The 22,177-nt window shown below is 38.3% G+C and overlaps 1 protein-coding gene across 5 annotated transcripts; it reads right to left on the reverse strand.

Moving 5' to 3' along the window:
- Positions 1–226: 226 nt before the first annotated feature.
- Positions 227–19,874, reverse strand: LOC310714893 (6-phosphofructo-2-kinase/fructose-2,6-bisphosphatase-like). Of its 5 annotated transcripts, none has more exons than XM_083520945.1 (15): positions 17,363–17,532; positions 15,511–15,636; positions 15,019–15,115; positions 14,546–14,612; positions 13,748–13,822; positions 13,168–13,224; positions 11,944–12,065; positions 9,836–10,043; positions 8,489–8,635; positions 7,152–7,256; positions 5,706–5,835; positions 4,753–4,815; positions 4,436–4,500; positions 3,312–3,437; positions 227–1,092 (listed from the first exon to the last, which is right to left on the reverse strand). In XM_083520945.1, the coding sequence occupies exons 1-15, from the start codon at positions 17,451–17,453 to the stop codon at positions 1,033–1,035; spliced, it is 1,539 nt and encodes a 512-aa protein (XP_083377071.1). In that variant the 5' UTR covers positions 17,454–17,532; the 3' UTR covers positions 227–1,032. The 5 variants fall into 5 exon arrangements, with proteins under 5 accessions (XP_083377071.1, XP_083377070.1, XP_083377073.1 ...); XM_083520943.1 differs by lacking the exon at positions 17,363–17,532 and adding an exon at positions 19,722–19,874 and having other exon boundaries at positions 674–1,092; XM_083520946.1 differs by lacking the exon at positions 17,363–17,532 and adding an exon at positions 19,768–19,868 and having other exon boundaries at positions 674–1,092.
- Positions 19,875–22,177: the final 2,303 nt, after the last annotated feature.

The following is a 22,177-nucleotide window of genomic DNA, read 5'->3' on the forward strand; positions in this document are numbered from 1 at the left end:
TTTGAGTAAGTGTGTGTGTATATGTGTATGTTTGTGTGTGACATTTCTCACAACTTGCTGCAGCCACTGAATTTATTTAGAAGTTTATTCCAATTCCATACAATTTAGCACAGTTTTCTCTCACACAGCATTCTGGCGCCCCTTGCTGGTCATTTTGAGGATAGTCACACATTTAACAAACAAAATTATAATAAAAATAAATGTCGTATTTTGGGTCATTTGTCAGTTTTTTTCCCACGAAGCTTCATGAAGATCTGCTTTTCATGGGTTGGAAAATGTGGAAGATCTTCTGCTATAAAACCTTTGGGATGAATGTGAACGCTGACTGCACCCCAGGAACCTTCTCACCTTCTCACCTACATCACTACCTGACTTTACTGACACCATTGCGGCTGAATGAATCTCCACAAAAATCTAGTAGAACATCTTCCCAGAAGAGTGGAGATTATTATACCAGCAAATGGAGACTAAATGTGGTTGGGATGTTCAAAAAAGGAGCATCAGGTGTCCACAAACTTTTGACTATACAATGTAGAGAAGAACTTGTGTTTTAGGGTTAGTTTGCTTTGTTGTTTTTTTTACTTGTATTAAATAATAAATTATAAATGAATACAATTGATTGACTAGTAAATAGTATACATAATTATACAGTTAAATTCAACAGATGGATTATCATCATCATCATCATCATCATCATCATCATCATCATCATTATTATTAACTCTGCACTCTGTTGGTTTTGCTCACTCAGGCCATCAGGCTCCTCTGTCACTATAAAAATAAAACTCTAGCATGATTTTTTGCATCACATCTTCATCCCTGCATCAAAAACTCCATTATACAGAATCAGTTCCTGTAAATTACCCAGTAATTACTACTCCAGATGAAACCAACATCTGTTTCCTCTGACATTCACTGAGATGAAGCCTTCATAAGCCATCATAACCTGCTGATTACAACTGAATCACTAGAATTACTCCAAACTGGCTTAATGGTACTTGTAAAGATGACCAGGGCTTCTCTCCTGGGCATTTAGATGTGTTCAGGAACTGTCAGGAGAGCTTGTTCGTCATCCCGGTCCACGCTCACGTTCTGCAACATCACATCACATTCAGTGTTGAATAAAACTTGGAAATTGTTATAGCAATAGTTTAAGAGTAATCTCTCTATATACACTAGAGCAGGGGTCTCCAGTCTACGGCCCTCATGGCGAATACGCCCCCCACACATTTAGAACCACCCTCTGATTAAAAGCCAAAAACATTACATTTTATTTTAAATATATATTTTACTCCTGTCATATCTGTATTTGATACTAAAGGTTGACTTTCAAACAAAAAATGTCTCCTCAGTTATTAATAGACGTCGAGGCACTGATAGTTAATTGCTAGAACTTTCGGCTATCAGCAAAAATCCATGCCGATAGTTTTTCCGGCTTACAAGTACAAGAGCGGCCTCTAGTGGCGAATCTCTGACTCTACATGTTGTTTGTTTTTACACGTGAGACTGCGCGCTGCACAGACAGCACTATATTAAATGTATTATTTATACTTTAATACTTTATTTATATGAGTTAGATTTAATGATGAATATATTCATGTTTATTTCCTTTAGCACATTTTCATGATTCAGTACTTTTTTGTTTTGTTTTGATCTTTGATTTATAAGTGAGTACTATTTTACATGGAATGTCATGTTTTTTTTGTTTTTTTTAATCCAGTATACAAAGTACGATCCAATTTAGCTATTGGTGAAATCCACTAATGATCGGACCTCTAGTTATTAACGTATCTTTATTATTACTTGTTATTTGTTAGATTCACCCACCAACAATATGCATAAGTAAGTAATTATTGATTCCAGTAAGCATGAATATAAAAAATATCATTATGATAGTACTAATGATCTTTTAATTTTTGATATATCTTGAAAAGTTACGCTCATGTGTTTGTGCACGGTGCAGTACAAAAGAATAGACTAATCTAGAATTAGGCGTCAAAATAAATAAATTAAAAATCATAATAAAAGCTCTACACTGATACTGGTAGTCACTCCGACCCGGTCCTGACCCGGTCCAGACCCGGTACTGATGTAGGTTAAACAGAATTTATCCCAAAGGTGTTCATTAGTGTTGAGATTAGAGCTCTATAGCAGGAGAACCTTGTAAACGTTCTTTTCTAATGTTGTTGGGGAAGAACCACAAATGGCTGTAAAAATTTAGGCGTCCCAATATTTTGGCCATTTAGTGTAAGAAAGAAAAAATGGCAAGTACTAAAGTAAATCGAAACAAATCTAGGTTTATATCTCCATGGACTATGATGTTTGTGGATGATATTGTGATTTGTGGTGAGAGTAGTGAGCAGGTGGAGAAGATCCTGGAGAGGTGGAGGTACACGCTGGAGAGAAGGGGAATGAAAGTCAGTAGGAGTAAGACAAAGTACATGTGTGTGAATGAGAGGGAGGGCAGTGGAGGGGTGCGGTTGCAGGGAGAAGAGGTGGAGAAGGTGGAGGAGTTCAGGTACCTGGGGTCAACAGTGCAAAGTAATGGAGAGTGTGTTAGAGAAGTGAAGAAAAGAGTGCAGGCAGGGTGGAGTGGGTGGAGAAGAGTGATAGCAGGAGTGATTTGTGATAGAAGAGTATCTGTGAGAGTGAAAGGGAAAGTTTAGATGGTTTCTTGTTCACACAGAGAAATTAAAGATCATAAAGGCTGCTTACTTTTGTAATCTTTACTAACTTGCTTGTAAAAGCAAAACAAAACAAAACAAAACTAAACTAAACTAAACTAAACTAAACTAAACTAAACTAAATGCTCTTTTACACTTTGCTGATTGTGGCAACAACATATTAGTATTTTATTGGCAATAAAGTAAATTTTTACTTTGGAAACCTTGGAAAAAAGGTTTCATGACCCTTTCGTTTTGATGCAACTACGTCAGAGTTCTGTAGGTGTTATTTAGAGAGCAAACAGACGTCTGGAGTGATATTTATCATGGAACCACCTGCCCAGTCACCACACCTCAATCCTACTGAACTGCTCTGAGATGAACTGCATCACAAGTAGGAAATCTCCAACCAGTGAAAAACATCTATGGCGAGTGTTAAAACAAATGTTTGGAGAAATTCATTAATAAAAGCCTGTTTGAGAAGCAATTAAGGGGTCCAAGCACCCACATATGCTTTTAAAGTTGCATTAAGCTCAAGATTAGTGTTTAGAAATCGTGAAATCTACATGGTACATGATTAATATTTGAAAGATTTGGAATTAAAGGGTGTTAATTATGACTGATTATATCTGATCTGTATCATGATACCTGCAAGCTAAGCTCAGTGAGATCGAGCTCTGGGAGACACGGGGCTTTAGTAGGCATGGGACTGGCCATGGGCTGAACACGAGTGTGACGATAAGGTGATGTATGACTGCACTCAGCATCGTTGATCTGGTAAAGAGGGAAGTTTTTAATACAATGCAATGCATATTGTTAAACGGCAAAAAAAAAAAAAAGTTCAATTAACCAGGACATGTTTTGGTGCCTGACGTACAGAACATATTTTAAACTTTAAACTATGCATGATATACATATTCTATCTATCTATCTATCTATCTATCTATCTATCTATCTATCTATCTATCTATCTATCTATCTATCTATCTATCTATCTATCTATCTATCTATCTATCTATCTATCTATCTATCTATCTATCTATCTATCTATCTATCCAAATATACACTTTATGGCCAAAGTATCTGGACACCTGACTTTTCCAGCCATATGTGCTTCTTCCCTGTTTGACCACAAAGTTGAAGACACACATTTGTATTGGACGCCTTTGCAGCAGTTTTTTCCTTCACTTAAACTAGGAGACCCAAACCTGTTCCAGCATGACCTTGTGCACAAAGCCAGCTCCATGAAGATCATGGGTTAGAGTGGTTGCTATAGAATTCTGAACTCAATACCATTGAACACCTCTGGGATGAATGTGAACGCTGAGTGAACCCCAGGCCTCCTCACCTCACCTACATCAGTATCTCAATGTGTTTGACAAATGTACATAAAATGTACATTTCTACAATCAAATTCCTAATAATAAAATAAAACTATAGTAGCATCATGGGAAAATGAGGCACTAAAGTAAAACCCGGCACTGCGAGTACACCACAAAGCTTAGTGCCAATCACTTTGACCAATCAGTGAGCAGCACTGCTGCAAGCTCCACCCACATCCCTCCCAGGTTAATTATTTTAGTCTCACTGTCATAATCACAATCACAAAAAGTGCTGAAATGCTTAAGATCGTCGTCGTTCATTAAATGATGAATAATTGTTATATAAATGTTATATAATTGAATAATTAGAATAGCAGTGATTTTGTTGTTCCAATAGCGTATGTGATGTGGATTTAACAGATGTGTGTTTATAAAGAGTGGTGAACTCACCACAGGCCTGTCCCGGTGTGTGTTCACTGCCTCCACATTCAGAGAAACTGACTCGACTTTACAGCCTGGAGACAGAGAGAGAGAATAAATGATAAATAGAGAGATAGAATGCAGGAGGGAGTAGGAGAGAAATTGAGAATGAGGGATAAAGTGAGAATAAGAAATAAAGAAAGAATGGATAGATAGATAGATAGATAGATAGATAGATAGATAGATAGATAGATAGATAGATAGATAGATAGATAGATAGATAGATAGATAGATAGATAGATAGATAGATAGATAGATAGATAGATAGATAGATAGATAAGGCTCACCATATGCCACGGGCGTGAGCTTCAGCACTGTATGCAGAGGACATTTTAAATACGGCAGCTCGTCTAAGGAAAAGGAGAAGAAACTTTTGTGAAAAAAATAGTTCTTAAGTCCCATTTATATCCATTAAGAACCATTAAATTCTACTGGAACATCAGTCATATATATAATGGAATAAAATCGCTGTGATTATTTAATGAGACAAATCTCTGTAGTGTTGAATTCTTGGTTCTGATTGGATTCCTTTCACTTTTCCAGAACCTTCCCTGCTCCAGAACAAGCCCAAACCATCACGTTTCCACCTCCATGTGTGAGTGTGGGGGTGAGGGGAGTCCGATCACATCTTGATCCATCTTACACAAGTTCTTCTGGTAGAGCGTACCATTTGGAACCACAGAACTTTCTTCCACTCATCACTGTCACATTCTTGTGTGTTTTTGCGTTTTACTGAGTTTGTTGCATAGAAACAAAAGGAACATTCCCGTGTCTCAAAAACCATAAAGCACTCGTTGTTTCCATTGTATATAAATGATAACCATTAGCAAGCTAAGCCTAATTCAGTATTGTGGTTGCATGGTGTAGTAGCTAGCTAGCAATTCATGTTTAGCTATTCAATGACAGTCTGCTGCAATGCAAGCTTTTAAAATATCAACAAACGTTTATTAACGGTTATTAACAAAAAAATTGCACATAAATGATTGCTAATTAACAGTCTTTATGCAAACATTAGCTAATGCTCTGTGTTAGTCCTTCAATTTCTCTTTTTATGGCTTAATGTTTTTTTCCCCCCATTGTCCTAGATTTGTACTTCCAGTCATTATTGACCCACTTTGCCAGTGTTTTGATGAAATGTTTTCTGTTTTCTCAATGTAGAATTTGACCTAGATATCAGAAAAAAGCCTGAAAAATACATCTTTAACAAGAGCACCCTGGAGCTTTAAAGAAATAAATTCACCTGCACTTTTGTCCAGGAAATACGCGAGTAGACAGCGCATGACGGCCTGGTGACACACAACCAGAACGTTCTCCTGACGCTCCAGCTCCATGATCACAGGTTCTAGTCTGTGAACCAAATCTTCATACGACTAGCTCAAGGAGGACGAGAGACAAAAAAAGAAACACAACTTTATCTGTAAAAGGCACTACATATATACATAAATACATACACTACATAAGGCATTTTGTGTGTGTGTATATATATATATATATATATATATATATATATATATATATATATATATATATATATATATATATATATATATATATATATATATATATATATATATATCAAACAGTCAAGAGGAGTGCTGGGAAGAGTCAAGGTGTAAACAATTTAGACTAGACAAATCCATTGAATCAGAAAAAAACCATCGTAGGTGCATGTCCACTGTGAGAGACATAATCTAAAAAAAAAAATCCAGAAATCACAATGTATGATTTTTAAACTATTTATTTGTATGATACAGCTGCAAATAAGTATTTGAACACCTGTCTATCAGCTAGAATTCTGACCCTCAAAGACCTGTTAGTCTGCCTTTAAAATGTCCACCTCCACTACATTTATTATACTAAATTAGATGCACCTGTTTGAGGTCGTTAGCTGCATAAAGACACCTGTCCACCCCATACAATCAGTAAGAATCCAACTACTAACATGGCCAAGACCAAAGAGCTGTCCAAAGACACTAGAGACAAAATTGTACACCTCCACAAGGCTGGAAAGGGCTACGGGGAAATTGCCAAGCAGCTTGGTGAAAAAAGGTCCACTGTTGGAGCAATCATTAGAAAATGGAAGAAGCTAAACATGACTGTCAATCTCCCTCGAACTGGGGCTCCATGCAAGATCTCACCTCGTGGGGTCTCAATGATCCTAAGGAAGGTGAGAAATCAGCCCAGAACTACACGGGAGGAGCTGGTCTATGACCTGAAAAGAGCTGGGACCACCGTTTCCAAGGTTACTGTTGGTAATACACTAAGACGTCATGGTTTGAAATCATGCATGGCACGGAAGGTTCCCCTGCTTGAACCAGCACATGTCCAGGCACGTCTTAAGTTTGCCAATGAACATTTGGATGATCCAGAGGAGTCATGGGAGAAAGTCATGTGGTCAGATGAGTAATTGCAAACAAAGGCTACTGTACCAAATATTAACATTGACTTTCTCAGGTGTTCAAATACTTATTTGCAGCTGTATATATATATATATATACACACACACACGTAATGCCTTATGTAGTGTATGTATTTATGTATATATGTAGTGCCTTTAACAGATAAATTTGTGTTTCTTTTTTGTATATATATATATATATATATATATATATAGTGTGTGTGTGTGTGTGTGTGTGTGTGTGTGTGTGTGTGTGTGTGTGTGTTGTTGTAATATAAAAATAATTACCTCGCCTTTTGGGTAACGGTAGCGATATTTGTCTTGGTCTCTCAGTGCAAACTCTTCAGGAAAGTGCTCCTGGATCTCTTCATATGTCATCTCCTCACACACACCCTACACAAACACACACACACAGTCAGCAAATTAGCATGTAGTCTCTTAAAATATGATATAAAATCAATTATTAGCAGTGCCACTATGGTACTATGGAGGGACACTATGTAAACGAAGACATGATAAAGTACTCTCCAGTGTTCCCTTTTGTAAAGACATGAAAGAGACATGTTGCAGAGCACTACAGACAAGACCATATGAAAAGTGCCCTCTAAGGCGTACTTCTACTGAAGATTATGTGCTGTAGTGTCCTACAGGGTTCTCCTACATGTAAGAAAACAAGATAAAATGCCCTCTAGGGTGCCCTTCTGGTGGAGAATAAATGATTTACTAATCTAGATCGATAGATAGACAGATGAACCTATAAACTATGGCCTACAAAAGTGCCCTCTAGGGTGTCCTTCTACTGAAGAATATGTGCTGTCAAATGGAGTTCCCATTATTGCACGGATACACAATGAAGTGTCTTCTAGAGTGCCCTTCCAGTGGTGAATGCATAATGCAGTGCCCTAAAGGTGAGAAACTATGATAAAGTGCCCTCTATTATGAACCTCGAGCAGACACTGTGTGTTGTTTTGTCCTACAGTTCACATGCATGCAAGAAAATATAATAAAGTGCCCTCAAGGTTTCCTTTACAGCGGATTTTGCATGACGCAGTGCATGCACAATCCGCAGCACAAAAGATTGTGCTTTCTAGGGTTCCTCTATTCTAGACAAAACATTTAAAGCCCTCTGAGGTGCTCTTTTATCAGAAAAAATGTGACATATGTCCTATCTATGTGCAAAGAAACCCAATGAAGTGCCTTCAAGGCTTTGTTCCAGTAGTGAATACACGATTTAGTACCATAAAGATGAGCAAATATAAGCAAATTCCCACTAGGATGCTCTTACATCAGTTAATTTAAAGCCCTCCAGGTTCCCTTATTATGTTTTTACCTCTGCTCTAAGATCCAGAATTACATGAAATTTATTGAGTTTTTTTTTCCGTATTTGTTTATTTTTAAAGGTGAAAAAAGGTGCATTTAAGAAATAAACGCAGCATGTGTGGAAAACGGTGCCAAAGTGGCTAAAGTGCACGCTGAGATGACGAGTGTTCAGAAAAAATAATAGTGTTTAAATTGACGCCTCAGAAATCCAGCCACATGCTGTCATAAGTGAAGCAATAACGCGTCTGTCTAGCACAAAGTCTGATTTCTCCAAGTTCTTGACCAAAATCTCTGTCTGTACTCACTGCATCAATTTCATTCAGAGCTTTCCATTGCTCGTACTGAACCCCGACTCCCTCGGCAGTCTGGATCGTCCTCTTCATGTGACTCGTCCAGATCTTCAGGTCCAGGATACACTGATTTCTGATGTACTTCCCAAGAGCTTCTGCAAACTTATAGAAAAAACAATTACTGCATTTAGAGGAGCTTTGTGTTTTCTCAGTAACACGACAAGCTGCATTACAAAAAAAACAAGTAGAAGAATTTCAGGAGAAAATACATGACGCATTGCATCCATTTAGCTTCTCTTATGTAAAAGAAAATGCCCTTTAGGCTTATTTTTTAATTGTGAGTATATGACTAAGTAACCTATAGGAATAATAATAAAAAAAAAAATTCCCATTAGGATGCTTCTTTATCAATGTAATATATGTCCTATAAAGTTCATCCACATGTTCATCCTCGAATTGCACTCTATGCTTCCTTTCCTGTAAGACTGTATGCGGTAATGCCTTACAGGTGAGTAAAAGTAGTCTTCTAGGGTGCTCTTTTTCAGAGAATATTTGATAAATGTCCTATAGTTTCTTTGCATCAATGGAAATGCAATAAAGTGCCTTCTAGGCTTCTTTTCACATAGAAATAGCATGACACAATGCCCTATAGGTGAGTAAAACAAAATTCCAACAAGGATGCTCTGTTTATAGAATATGTAATAAATGTTCTATCAAATGTATCCACATGACAGAAAACACAATGAATTGCATTCTAGGCTTCCTTTTCAGCGAAGACCGCATGACACAATGCCCTATAGGTAAGTAAAGTAGGCTATTAGGGTGATCTTTCTTTGTAGAGCATTTAATAAATGTCCTAAAATTTATTTACATGCAAAGAAATGCAACAAAGTGCTATCTAGGCTTCTTTTCCCATGTAAATTGCATGATGCAGTGCCCTATGGGCAAGTAATAAAAATGTCTCCACATGACAGATATCACAATGAATTGCATTCTATGCATCCTTTCCTGTAGACAGCATGACATAATGCCCTACAGGCGAGTAGTCTTCTACAGTGCTCTCCCTTCAGAGAATATGTAAAATACTTCATATAGTTTATTCAAATGCAAAGAAATACAATGACCTGCCATCTAGCATTCTTTTCCCATGGAAATTGCATGATTCAGTGCCCAGTAGGCAAATTTGCATTTAAAGATAAAGGATAATGTGATATATCTCCTATAGAGTTTATCTACATGAAAGGAAAAACAATGACGTACCATTTATAATTCCTGTCCAGTGGTAAATACATGAAGAAATGCCCTATAGGCGAGTTATACTAGTATATAGTATCACAATCTACCAGTATAATGAGTAAAAACCTTATTTCCATGCGGTGAGAGACCCGAATCCCCGCCAATGCGCCCGAGCAGGTTGAGCTCGCTCTCTCCATGCCTGCACAGGTAGATGGTGCGTGGCGTGACGTGAATATTCATCAGGTAATAAACGATCCGGCTCTGGATGTGATCCTGGACATGGTTTACCAAATACCTGCTGCCTACATTAAAGATTTTTATATAGGACAGGTTTCTGTAGCAGAGAAGGACAGAGAGAAAAGATAGAAAACAGCAAGACAGAGAAAAGAGATCTGAGTGTTGCACATGCACTCATGGGATTCCTGAAACATCTTGAGCACAGCTCAGTTCATAAGGAAGGTTTCATCATTTCATGCAGGTGTTTTCTTCAGTATAATAGCAAGGCTGGAAAGAAGAGAAGTTTCATGAGCCTGGAAAGTGGCATACAGTGTATTCAAGTGAAACTTTGCTACAGCTTACAGGAATTTGTATAGTCAATATATGAGGTGGTATCAAAAAGTTTGGAGACTCGCACTGTTTATAAGAAAGTATTTCATTTATCTATGTTTCCACACTATCACCTTTAAAATAGTCCCCATGCACAGTAATACAGTACCCCCAGCGCTCCTGCCACTTCTGGAATGTGTCCTAAAAGATCTCCGCAATGGTGTCCAAACGGAGACCTTTGAGACGGATTTCCATCTTCGGGAAGAAGGCGAAGTGCGCAGAAGCCAAATCTGATGAACAAGGTGGGTGCGGAAGTGAGGTTGTGTGGATTGTTCTCCGATGATCATCATGCTGAACAGTTTCAACGTTTCCAGGAGTTGAGCTTTTCAAAGGTCTTCCTGATCTCTCATCGTCTTCCGGCGATGTTCTTCCGCCTTTGAAGAACGACCCTTTGCAGCATCGCCGTAGGTTGAACGTATGCCATATCCAACGTAATTGGGCAACGTATTTGCCCAATTTCATGCAGAACTTCACTTTTGCTCTTTGTTCTAACTTGCTGTCTATGATGAAATCGCAGACGTGATCAGAATAGCACCAGTTAGCACCATTAGTCTCGAAACCTTTAGATACCACCTCGTATAGTACAGAGATACCCAAACTAGGCCCGCAGGCCAAAACTGGCCCTCGCTGTGACGTTTGATTCAACCCACTACGTCAAGTACGAGATAAAAAAAAGTCACTGATACAGATTCCCATAACTCATAACATATTTTGTTTTATTTTTCAAGCTGTAAAAAATTTTAAAAGTACAGTGAAATGAAAATTTGAGAATATAAGTGAATTTAAATTTCTCCATTCGAGGTCAATGAAATCACAAGCACATGGCTGTGTACCAAATAATAGTAGGCATTAAAGTCAATTGTACTATAAATAAAACTGTTTCTATGTTTCTATTGTATTATTTGTGCTATTAAATTTTCGTTGAACTAGAAATCTTTAAAAGTAAAACTACATTATATGAGTATAGAGTATGTGTATTTGCTTATTTCCAAATATTAGGAAATCGAAAATGAGTGAAACCGTGGCAACTTTCATCTTAATTCATTGTGGCGCAGGGAAACGAAAACATTTTGTAACTACGAGTTTGCAACCCCCAAATCCTTGTTTCAAAATTCCCAGTTTCCATGCACCACCCTGTATTATATAATTTATTGTAATATTGCAAAGTTGATATTTATCATTGCAAATGTGATTTCTATAAAGTAAATTATATAATATAAAGCCTTTTATAAATATATTCTTTGCAGTGGTGAACAGTAATGAAGTAAATGTAATTAGTTACTGTACTTAAGTATCTTTTTCGTGTATCTGTACTTTACTGAAGTATCTCCATTTGGCGGAAACTTTTGCTGTAACTTTACTACATTTCAAATCTCGTACCTTTTACTCACCTACTGTTTGTGAAATGTTTTACACGTGTTCTGATCGGCGCTTGGTGCATCTACTGATCACCAACATACAGTTCAGCATCAGTTCAACATCAAGCAGAACATTTAGAGAGGAATAAATGATGAAGAAACTTCAGACTCAAACTCGCCACAACACACGTGACCTCGTTTACACTATTATTTTTAAGTAGTTGAAAAGAATCAATCAGTGTTTGAGTCATTAATATTATTCTATCTCACCTGTCTTTGTTGTCATCCAGAGGGACGTAGGTCATCTTATAGCACTCGATTCTTTTCAGAAAGTCTTTCACAACCTCCTCTTTGTCACAGCCGATATAATCAGGGCTGCTGAGCTTTACTTGCTGCAGAAAAGAAAAAATATTAGGAAATCTGCGATCAAATAAAAAACAATGGGATACAACGCTAATTAAAGGGCAGCTGAACTCACTGTTTGAACACAGACTGATCTGAAACCAGGTGCAGGTGGGTGTGGCTTAATATGCTAATAAGCATAATTAGTTGGCATCGATCTACCCAAGGCTAAAAAATACACCATATGGACAAAAGCATTGAGACACCTGACTTTTCCAGCCATATATGCTTCGTCCCCAGCTCCATAAAGATCTGCTTTCCATGGGTTGAAGTGGAAGATCTCCTGCTATAGATCTCCAACCCTACTGAACACCTTTAGGATGAATTGTTCATGCTGACTGCACCCCAGGACTCCTCACCTTCTCGCCTACATCAGTACCCGACTTTACTAACACCCTGAATGAATCTCCACAAACCTCCACAAAATCTAGTGAAACATCTTCCCAAAAGAGTGGAGCTGATTATATCAGTACAAATGTGGAATGGGATGTTTAGAAAATACTTTGGGTACTTTGTCTCTATTTCTGTTTATATTTTTATATTAATAAAATAAAATAAAATTAAAATTAAAAATATACCAATTTATATGAAATAGCTATAGAATAGAATATAAGATATAGTCATTAGTTTTTGCTTGTGAGTTGTGGAACATTGGTTTGATTTTATGATCATTTTGGCAGACAGGTTGGTGAACATCTGAGCTCACCAAGGGCATGGGTAAAAATGGATGAAGGCCATGTCCACAATGATATGTTTTGGTTTAACAACACATATTTCTTTTCTCCGTTTTTTTGGCCTTCCATCCACATTTGAAAACGATGACGCCTTCCCTTGAATTGCTGCAAAGTTTTAAAGAGCCTGAAGTAAATAAATGGAAGGCTAAAATTGAAAGTTTTGCTCATGCGCAGTATAGAAACGTGAACGTTTTCAGACGTTTCAATGTGGATGAGCGACTTTTGAGAAACCATTAAAAACGGTGTTTTTAGACTAAAACGACATTTTCTAATTAATCCAGATCAGTGTAGACGTAGCCAAAGTTACATTGTTTAGACAGAATTTCATGTTTTTCTTCACTGAACATGGAATTTGTACCTTGATATTTTCAGCAATGATCTCAGGATCGTCACACACGGACTCCACAAAAAACACCTAAAATAGAAAAAACTATTTTGGAAAAAACAAACGAACAAACTCTGAAATAAAACATTTTTTTTTACATGTTTTGTCTACCCAAGTCTATATCATTGCAATAAATATATTCAAGTGGAGTTGTTTAACTTACATACATAATTTACAAATTATATTTTTGCGTAAGCCTGAATTATTAGCCTCATCTGAACGAGAGAGCAAGAGAAACTACATTTGAATTTAATTTACACTGGAAAAAAATTTAGAATCTGTTTGATGAGTCATTTATGGAAGGAGTCTCCAGTTTCAGAGTTCTTTCAGTTCTTCAGGGTTGATCAGTTTACGTTTTTAAGGTTTCTCGAATCGACATTGTACGTAACAAAAAGCTGATAAAAATGTTGTAGAAAATAAATTAAACAACTTCATGACGTGATTGAAAAAGAATCAACACTGCATTATTGTTAAACTGTAACTCTACGAACTGAATCTAACGCACGTGTCGACGATTTGAACTGGACTGAATGTGTTCAGGGCTTTTGTTCACCTTGTAGCCGTTCTCTTTGGCGAACGACAAAATTACCTCCCTCCTCTCCCGTGTTGTGTTCGTTGCATCGAATACCTGCAGGCAAAAAAATACACGTGATATATATATAATTTACGATGCCTGTCAAAAATGTGGAATGGTTTTTGAGATGCATGCATGTTCTTTTTGTTTACATGTGGCTATGTCATGTTCCACTTCACTGTTTTTTTTATATATTTGGAGAACATGCTAAATCGTTACGTATATGAAGGTTAAATAGTGAAAGGAATCCTGAACCAACATGGCTCCCAGTCCATACTTCACCATGCAGTTCCGTCTGGACTGCGGCTCATTGGAACGACTTCACCGTACAACAAGACGATGAGCCGAAGCGCAGGTCTGAGTTCTATTAGTGTTATTTAGAGAGCAGACAGACGTCTGGAGTGATATCTATCCTGGAACGATCTGCCCAGTCACCTCACCTCAATCCTACTGAACTGCTCTGAGATGAACTGCATCACAAGAATGAAATCTCCAACTAGTGAAGAACATCTTTGGCGAGTTTGTACAAGAGACACTACGTTTGGGAAAACAAAGTGTGTGAAGAGCGTGTGAAAGTGTTCTTCATGCTAAAAGAGGATTTTTCAATGAAAATAAAGTGGAACATCTGGATATTTATAGATTTGTTGGTTCAAATACCTAGTTTGTTGCATTGGAACTAAAGGAACATGAATATGTTTTTCTGCTTTCTTTATTACCCTCATAACTCCAGAAGGACACTTTATACACCAAACGTGGTGTAGCTGTTTGTTTACTCACCACCACTTGGCCTTGCTTATAACTGAAGTAGGCGGCAACGTCTTTCAGGGCGGCGAGTGCACAAGCTCTGAACACAAAAACCACACACAGCTACAGCAACAACACTTACAACACACAAATCCTTGCGGTTGAACTGATGCTGAACTGTGAGTTGGTGATCAGTGGATACACTAAGCGCCAATCAAAACAAGTTTAAAACAGACCAGTTTTTATCTGCTTATAAAAAAAGATATTTTAGTGATAGTTATATTTATTTATATTGTACTGAAGTAAAAGTCTCCCCAAATGGAAACACTTACAAATGGTGTACAAAATACACCAAAAAATTACTTTAGTAATTACATTTACTTTGTTACTGTCCACCGCTGTCTGGTATGCGACACAAAAGAGCTGACTGGAAATTAACGACCAATAATTAGGGATAAAATGAAACCATGTAAATAAAAGAGCAATAACATGAGTGTGTGTCTCACTTGCGAATCTTCATGGCTTCTTCGTTGTCTGGACGGAAAAACTCAAAGCTCTTGTAGGTCTGAACGGCTTCCCTGCGGTACTGGCCAACATTAAACACTGTCAGGATGGAAATAAATCCATCACAGAGTCAAATAAGAGTCGAATTAGAAACAAAACAATGTAACACTAATGAGGTCAAGATCATCACAACGAGACAATAAACACAGTGACATTGAAGCATCGACCAGCACAGTAGATGTGTGTTTCAAAGAATTTGTTAATTTGAGTGTGTGTGTGTGTGTGTGTGTGTGTGTGTGTGTGTGTGTGTGTGTGTGTGTGTGTGTGTGTGTGTGTGTGTGTGTGTGAGGAGTGTGTGTTTGCAGATGTATGGAAGAGACCTATGGATTGAGTTACAGTTTGTTCATGATGCAGATTGTGGAAATGGACATAACAGTGTAAATAAATAAAGATTATAAAATTATTAAATGTATGACTGAGATTTTATTCTTTACCTTTGGTGGGAACGCCGATCCAGTTGAGGTAGCGCGTTAGTTTTTTGGAGATGTAGGTTTTCCCTCGGGCGGGCAGACCGACCATCACAATCATAGTGGGTGAGTTTGTGAACTGCGGCACAGACGCTGGAACATAAGCAAAAGTACACGAATGAATTGAAGGCATCGGTACGTATGTAATTAAAGGTAAAGGTGCTTTTTACTTGTCACATGAACATTACAGCAAAACTCTTGCTTCGCAACGTTCGGAGGCTGGAGTCAGAGAGAATACAGCGTCCCTGGAGCACAGAGGGTTAAGGGCCTTGCTCAGGGGCCTAAGTGTGACAGCTTGGAGATACTGGGGCTTAAACCTGTGACCTTCTGATCAGAAATTTGAAAGCCTTAGCTACAAAAATAGCACTTCTCTAACCCTGGGGATTGTGTGAATACAGAGATATTTGTGGGATCCTATAGGGGCAAATTCTACAAATGCTTTAATCTAATTGGTCAGAAGCTGTTGAATTTGTTTCGTTTACAGCAGAATTTTTAGTAACAGATAGTTGACGCTCGATGGCTGTGGTTCAAGACAAGTCAAAAACCAGTCCTGTGGTCTAAAACTGCTCCATACCTCCTATAATGTGCACTGTATATATCCAGGAACGTCTGGAATGGCTTCCCTGCACCGACTGATATACATTTACATTTACTGCATTTAATCAAGAGAGCAGTTGAGGATTAAGGGCCTTGTTTAAGGGACTAGCAGTTTGGTTGTGCTGGGATTTGAACTCAAAAGTAGATTTTCTTAACCACTAGCACTCATACACAATGCACAATGCAAACACAAACAGACCCACAAATAACAGCGGAGTGAACTCAGGAGCTCCCCTTTTTCACTGTAGATACTTTGGTATTCACATTATTGTGATTTTTAATTATTGATTATGGATTGTCTGTCTGCTTTTCTGATTTCTAGTTTTCTTGTTTGCTTTTTCCTGTTCCAAGTGCTGACCCTTGCGTGAATCTTAGCTCTATACTATTTTGTTTGCTTGCTTACAATAAAACACTTGGACCTGGACAGAATCAAAACTGAGCTTTAAGAGGGTTGAGGCTAACTTTATGGTGAGTCCAAATAACTGGCCAAGACTGCAGCTAGTTAGCTTTATTTGAGCACCAATTATTAGGCTGTAAACAGGATTTACATCATGCCAAACAGACTCTTAAGACCAAAGCTGTATTTATCAAAAACAACACACAAGTTTGAGACAAGTCCAAGAAAAAGAGGCAATCATTCAGACACATGTTCACACAGATACACATCCGATACAGAAATTGACTTGAGACAGTTTTGAGACTGGATCCCTAAAGCCCTTCAGAGCTCCACATAATCCACAGCTAATTATAATAAAAAGAAAAGTGTGTGTCCAGCAATGGCATGGAGATGTTTCTGAAAGGAGGGGTTTAGTTTATTGTGTGGAAGTAGTCTTTTTTTAGCGTATGTGTGTGTGTGTGTGTGTGTGTGTGTGTGTGTGTGTGTGTGTGTGTGTGTGTGTGTGTGTGTGTGTGTGTGTGTAAGAACAGACCATGAACTTGTATCAGGCTGAGGTTAACGGCCCTGAGATCACCATGAGAAGCACAAACTCTAAACAAACTCTAAACTTACAGCTGCACCATTTTATATACTGTAGTAATAATCAATTAATTATACATTCTATATGATTAAAACACACACACACACACACACACACACACACACACACACACACACACACACACACACACACACACACACACACACACACAGATAAACAGCTGCTGGATTCCCAAGAAAGAGGTTGAGAGATCTGAAGAGAGACATCGCTCTGATCTCACTTACAGCCACGTCTCCGGCTCAGTCTGCTGTTCATCCACGGCACCCAGATCTTCTCCAGAGGATTCTGGGTAAGTTCGCTTTGAAGGTGAGACATTTCAGCGTGTGCTGGTGTTTGTCGCAAAGAAGGACAGATATCAATCCAGCGTGTGTGTGTGTGTGTGTGTGTGTGTGTGTGTGTGTGTGTGTGTGTGTGTGTGTGTGTGTGTGTCGGGGCCTGTCCTATAGACTAAAGTCTGATGATTGGACATCCTCTATCAGTCGATTCATCACACACACACACACACACACACACACACACACACACACACACACACACACACACACACACACACACACACATCAACAAAAAAGCGCACACACATTACTCTTACTATTGATGCAGTATTATTGATATAGCTTCTAAATCTATTAATTGTTCCATTAATACCATTCGCTGATGACAATTGGTGCCAATAACCAATAATTTTCAACCAATCCACCAATCACACTTCATTATGATTCCCAATGGCCAATCATTTTTCCAAACTTCCAATCACTGCACAGCACTGATCCCATTCACCAATCGCGGATTATTATTCTACCATTTGACCAGTCACCGGTCACTACATTCTTTCCCAATGTTTAATCAGTGATCAAATTTTTTCTGACGTCCAATCACCATTGTTTCACGACACCCAATAACAGCACACCATTTTTTCCCAACGTTCAATCACAGGTCACCATTGTTTCCCAACATCCAATCACAGATATCTGTTGTTTCCCAACATCCAATCACAGATATCTGTTGTTTTCCAACATCCAATCATGTTTTATATGATCTCCACTTTGGTTTCCACCAGGTTCTCTAGTTTCCTTTAAACCCTAAAAAGCCCATATGTGTAAATGAGCAGAAGAATCATGAGCAAAACACACTCCAGATCCACCACAGTCCTGACCAGGATCCAGGATCCAGATTAGCCTCCACCTGAACTCCACAGATACCAAAGATTAAATTAGACATGACGTTTACACGAGTGGGATTATGGGTAATTTAATCAAACCAGGAGAGATAAGTCAGCGCTCAGATTGTTGTGATCGTATTGGACTTGTAAACTCGACTCCTCTACATGTCCTAGATGTCCCTGGTGTCCTTGATGTCCCTTCAGACAGTAGATCTGTAATCCGACACTCGACTTGCAGGAACTTGGCAGCAGGTAACAGTGGCCTTGGCACTGAGTGATGAGCGTTCTAACACAGCTCTGCTCACGGCTGCCATTTTAATCATCAGATCAGATTTTTTTATCTTCTACATGATCTAAATCTCACTCAGTCAGAGAGGATGTGTCTCCTCACACACTCTATAATCAGGATTTTTCATCTTCTCATTCTTCTTTTTGCTTTTCTCTATCATCATCATCATCATCATCATCATCATCATCATCATCATCATCATCTCTTCTGCTTATCCTACTTCTTTCTCCTTTTCCTCACCTTCAATTTCTTCTTCTCCTTTTTTCCTTTTTCTACTCTATTATTATCATCTTTATATTCTACCCTTTTCTCCTCATTCTTTTCTTCTCCTCCATCTACTTCCTCACCATTCTCTTCCTCCATATGTACGTCTCTTTCTTCTGCTTCAAACTCCTCCTCTTCTTCCACTTTTAAATTGTCTCCTTCATCATCACATCATCATCATCACATCATCATCATCATCATCATAATCATTAACATCATCTTCCTGTCTTCTTCTTCTTCTTCTTCTCCTTTTTCTTCTTCTTCTTTCCCTTCTTCTTCTCCTTCTTCTTCTTCTTCTTCTTCTTCTTCTTCTTCTTCTTCTTCTCCTTCTCCTTCTTCTTCTTCTGAAATGCCTCAATCGCAGCTGACACAAATCAGCATGATATGGAATTCAGAAATATCCTCGTCTTCAGATTTTACAATTTGAAGGAAAATTGAAGCTGATTTTGAATGCGATACCTGCGATACATCTAGAAACAGGTGTGAAAAAAAAAGAAAAAACAGCTGGAGGAACATTTTGCAAATAATTATGCTAATTGGGAACAAGTCAGTAAGATGATTGGGTATAAAAAGAGAATCAGAGTTTCATCAACCTGTGAGAAGCTGCGTCTAAAAATTATGGAACACTTTCAGAATAATGTTCCTCAACATCAAATTGCAAAGATTTTGAATATCTCATCATTCAACATGTAAACATGCCAAAAGAAATATAAATAAATAAATAAATAAATAAACTACACGTATAAGACTCGAGGCCTGCGAGTGACCCTTAGTGACCCCACTACCCCATTATCCTGCTGACTGGCTGAAATCTGAGGCATAAATCGAAACCTGAACAAACTCATGCGTGAATGTTGTGTATTCTCACCCGTGCTCTCACAGCGAATTCGTTTACTGTGTGCAGGCTTCCTCACCTCCATGTGCTTCAGTGCAGCAGAACAGCTTGGATATGAACATGAAGTGACCGGCTGCTCACAGATCCTTGTGTGTGTGTGTGTGTGTGTGTGTGTGTGTGTGTGTGTGTGTGTGTGTGTGTGTGTGTGTGTGTGTGTGTGAGTGTTTATAATTATCCACAGAGCTCCCCACAAGCTGCTCATCCCACAAGAGTATCAGATAGAGCCATGGTTGCCAGATTGTGGTAAATGTGTCTTAATTGATTCCTTACAACATTTTGTATCACAAGTGACCTAAAGTACAGGTAAGTGATCAGTCGCTGTCTCAGCACCGACCTTTGACCTTTCACACACATGCCTCATTCTTCACCTCATGAAGGTGTTTCACTCACGATATATAGTGTAGGGCCAAAGGTTTGTGGACACCTGATCATAAGATTGCCATGTGCTTCATTTTGAACATCCAGTTCCACTTTGAGTTCCTCATTCACTGCTGTAATGAGCTCCACTCTTCTGGGAAGATGTTCCACTAGATTTTTGTTGTGGAGATTCATTCAGCTAGAAGGGTGTTAGTAAAGCCAGGTAGTGATGTAGGTGAGAAGGTGAGGAGGTTCCTGGGGTGCAGTCAGCATTCACATTATTATTATTATTATTATTATTATTACAATAAGATTTATAGCAGATCTTCTACATCTTCCAACCCTGGCTGTGTGCACAGGATTATCATCATGCTGGAGCAGATTTGGATCTCCAACTTCAAGTGAAGGCAAAATTTCCAGCTACTGCACCCGAAGACGTCCTACACAATTGTATAGGCACCACATACGGCTGAAAACGTCCTAATACTTTTGGCCATAAAATGTATTTGTGTGTTTTGAAGGAACGATCCACCTTGAAGAATTTGCAGATTATAATTAATGTTCTTTAATAATAATTAACTCCAACGCGGTTTTCCACAATTTCCCGATTTATCGCTCGCATCATTCCCGAGTGATGCAGCGGCACTTTAGTCTTTTGGTCCTAATTCTTAAATTCTGTAAAGCTGCTTTGAAACAATGCTCGATAGAAATAAACTTGACTTGTTTTAAGGTGGATTACTGCAACATCCGACACTTTTCTAAATCATTTTCTTCCTTTCATTTCCACGAATATCGTCACAAGTTCACGTCATCCGTCAGCCCTTTTAGCGACGTGTGCCGTCATGACTCACGCCGAGCCGATCGAGAGCGAGTCATCAGCCTCCGTTCAGATTTCACAAGACAAGCTATTTTTAAATCCTCGCTTTATTCCTGGAGTCGGCAGCGTAGCATGCTGGGAAAGCTGCGTCCAATGTCCTCCAGACCTGAGCGTGTGAGGGAGTGCGGCAGACCGATATAAGGCCTCATTTATCTGGATACAAGCAATTTTTTTTTAGAATTCACCCACAGGAGGAAATATTCATTTGGGGTTCATGATTATTTTCCAGGGCAATGTTCAATTCCTTCGATTTTATTCTGATAGCTAATTATCTCAATGATGTCTTTCAGACTTGATCAGAAAAATCCACCACAAATAAGACTCGCTGTTTAACTCTGGGGGAAAAAAAAACATGTATTTGTTTTTTGTTAACATCTTATTGTTGAAAACAAAGCATTCTGGGCAATATTTACCTTTTCTCATCAAAACCTTCAATGTACCGTGAAATAGATTTGCATTCTAGGAGTGATTTTAAAATAAACAGTAGTAAGACCCCTCGAATACTGTATTTCTAGAGGAGACACAGATCAGGATACGAAAGCCATCTCTAGATTTCAAGTATTTTAAGGATTTTCAATCGAGTCCATCAGTCTATTGGATTATTACAGTAACATACCGTAAAGTTGATTACGGAACACAAACTTTACAATTAACAGGAAAATACTGAATTTTACTGTTAATTTACATGACCGTTATTTACTGATTGTCTGTGTGTGTGTGTGTGTGTGTGCAACTTTTAAAATGTAGTCGCCGTTTTCGCCGTTTTGTAGCACGCTTAGCATCTTTTTACTGCATTTTGTTGGTGTGGCTAACCGCAAACCAGCTGTAGCATGAACGTGTTTGCTAATATACATATTTAACATATGCAAATGTATAATGTTGCCAAATCCCACAAAGTCATACAGAATTGGGACAAACTTTTCACACAGAGTTGGAGGCCGTAGGACGTCTTCGAACGCTGCATTGAATTTCCCCTTCACTGGAACCAGGAGTTCAAAGGAGTCAAACTTCATGAGGATCTGCTTCACATGGATCGGAAAATGTGGAAGATCTCTTGCTATAAACCCAGGAACCTCCTCAACTTCTCACCTACATCACCTAACTTTACTAACACTTTTGTGGTTACATGAATCACAAAAAATATATAGTGGAACATCTTTCCAGAAGATTGGACCTTAAAACCATTAAAAGAGCA

Source organism: Silurus aristotelis (assembly GCF_946808225.1).
Source record: "Silurus aristotelis genome assembly, chromosome: 19".
NCBI classification, from domain to species: Eukaryota; Metazoa; Chordata; class Actinopteri; order Siluriformes; family Siluridae; genus Silurus; species Silurus aristotelis.

Bases quoted from the DNA above. Each gene is read 5' to 3' on its own strand.
- LOC310714893 (XM_083520945.1), bottom strand. From the start codon at position 17,453: ATGTCTCACCTTCAAAGCGAACTTACCCAGAATCCTCTGGAGAAGATC. The intron at 12,066-13,167 runs GTACAAATTCCA...TCTTTTCTGCAG, and splicing joins TCATTGCTGAAAATATCAAG to CAAGTAAAGCTCAGCAGCCC. The intron at 7,257-8,488 runs GTGAGTACAGAC...GTGTTTGTGTAG, and splicing joins CTCTGAATGAAATTGATGCA to GGTGTGTGTGAGGAGATGAC.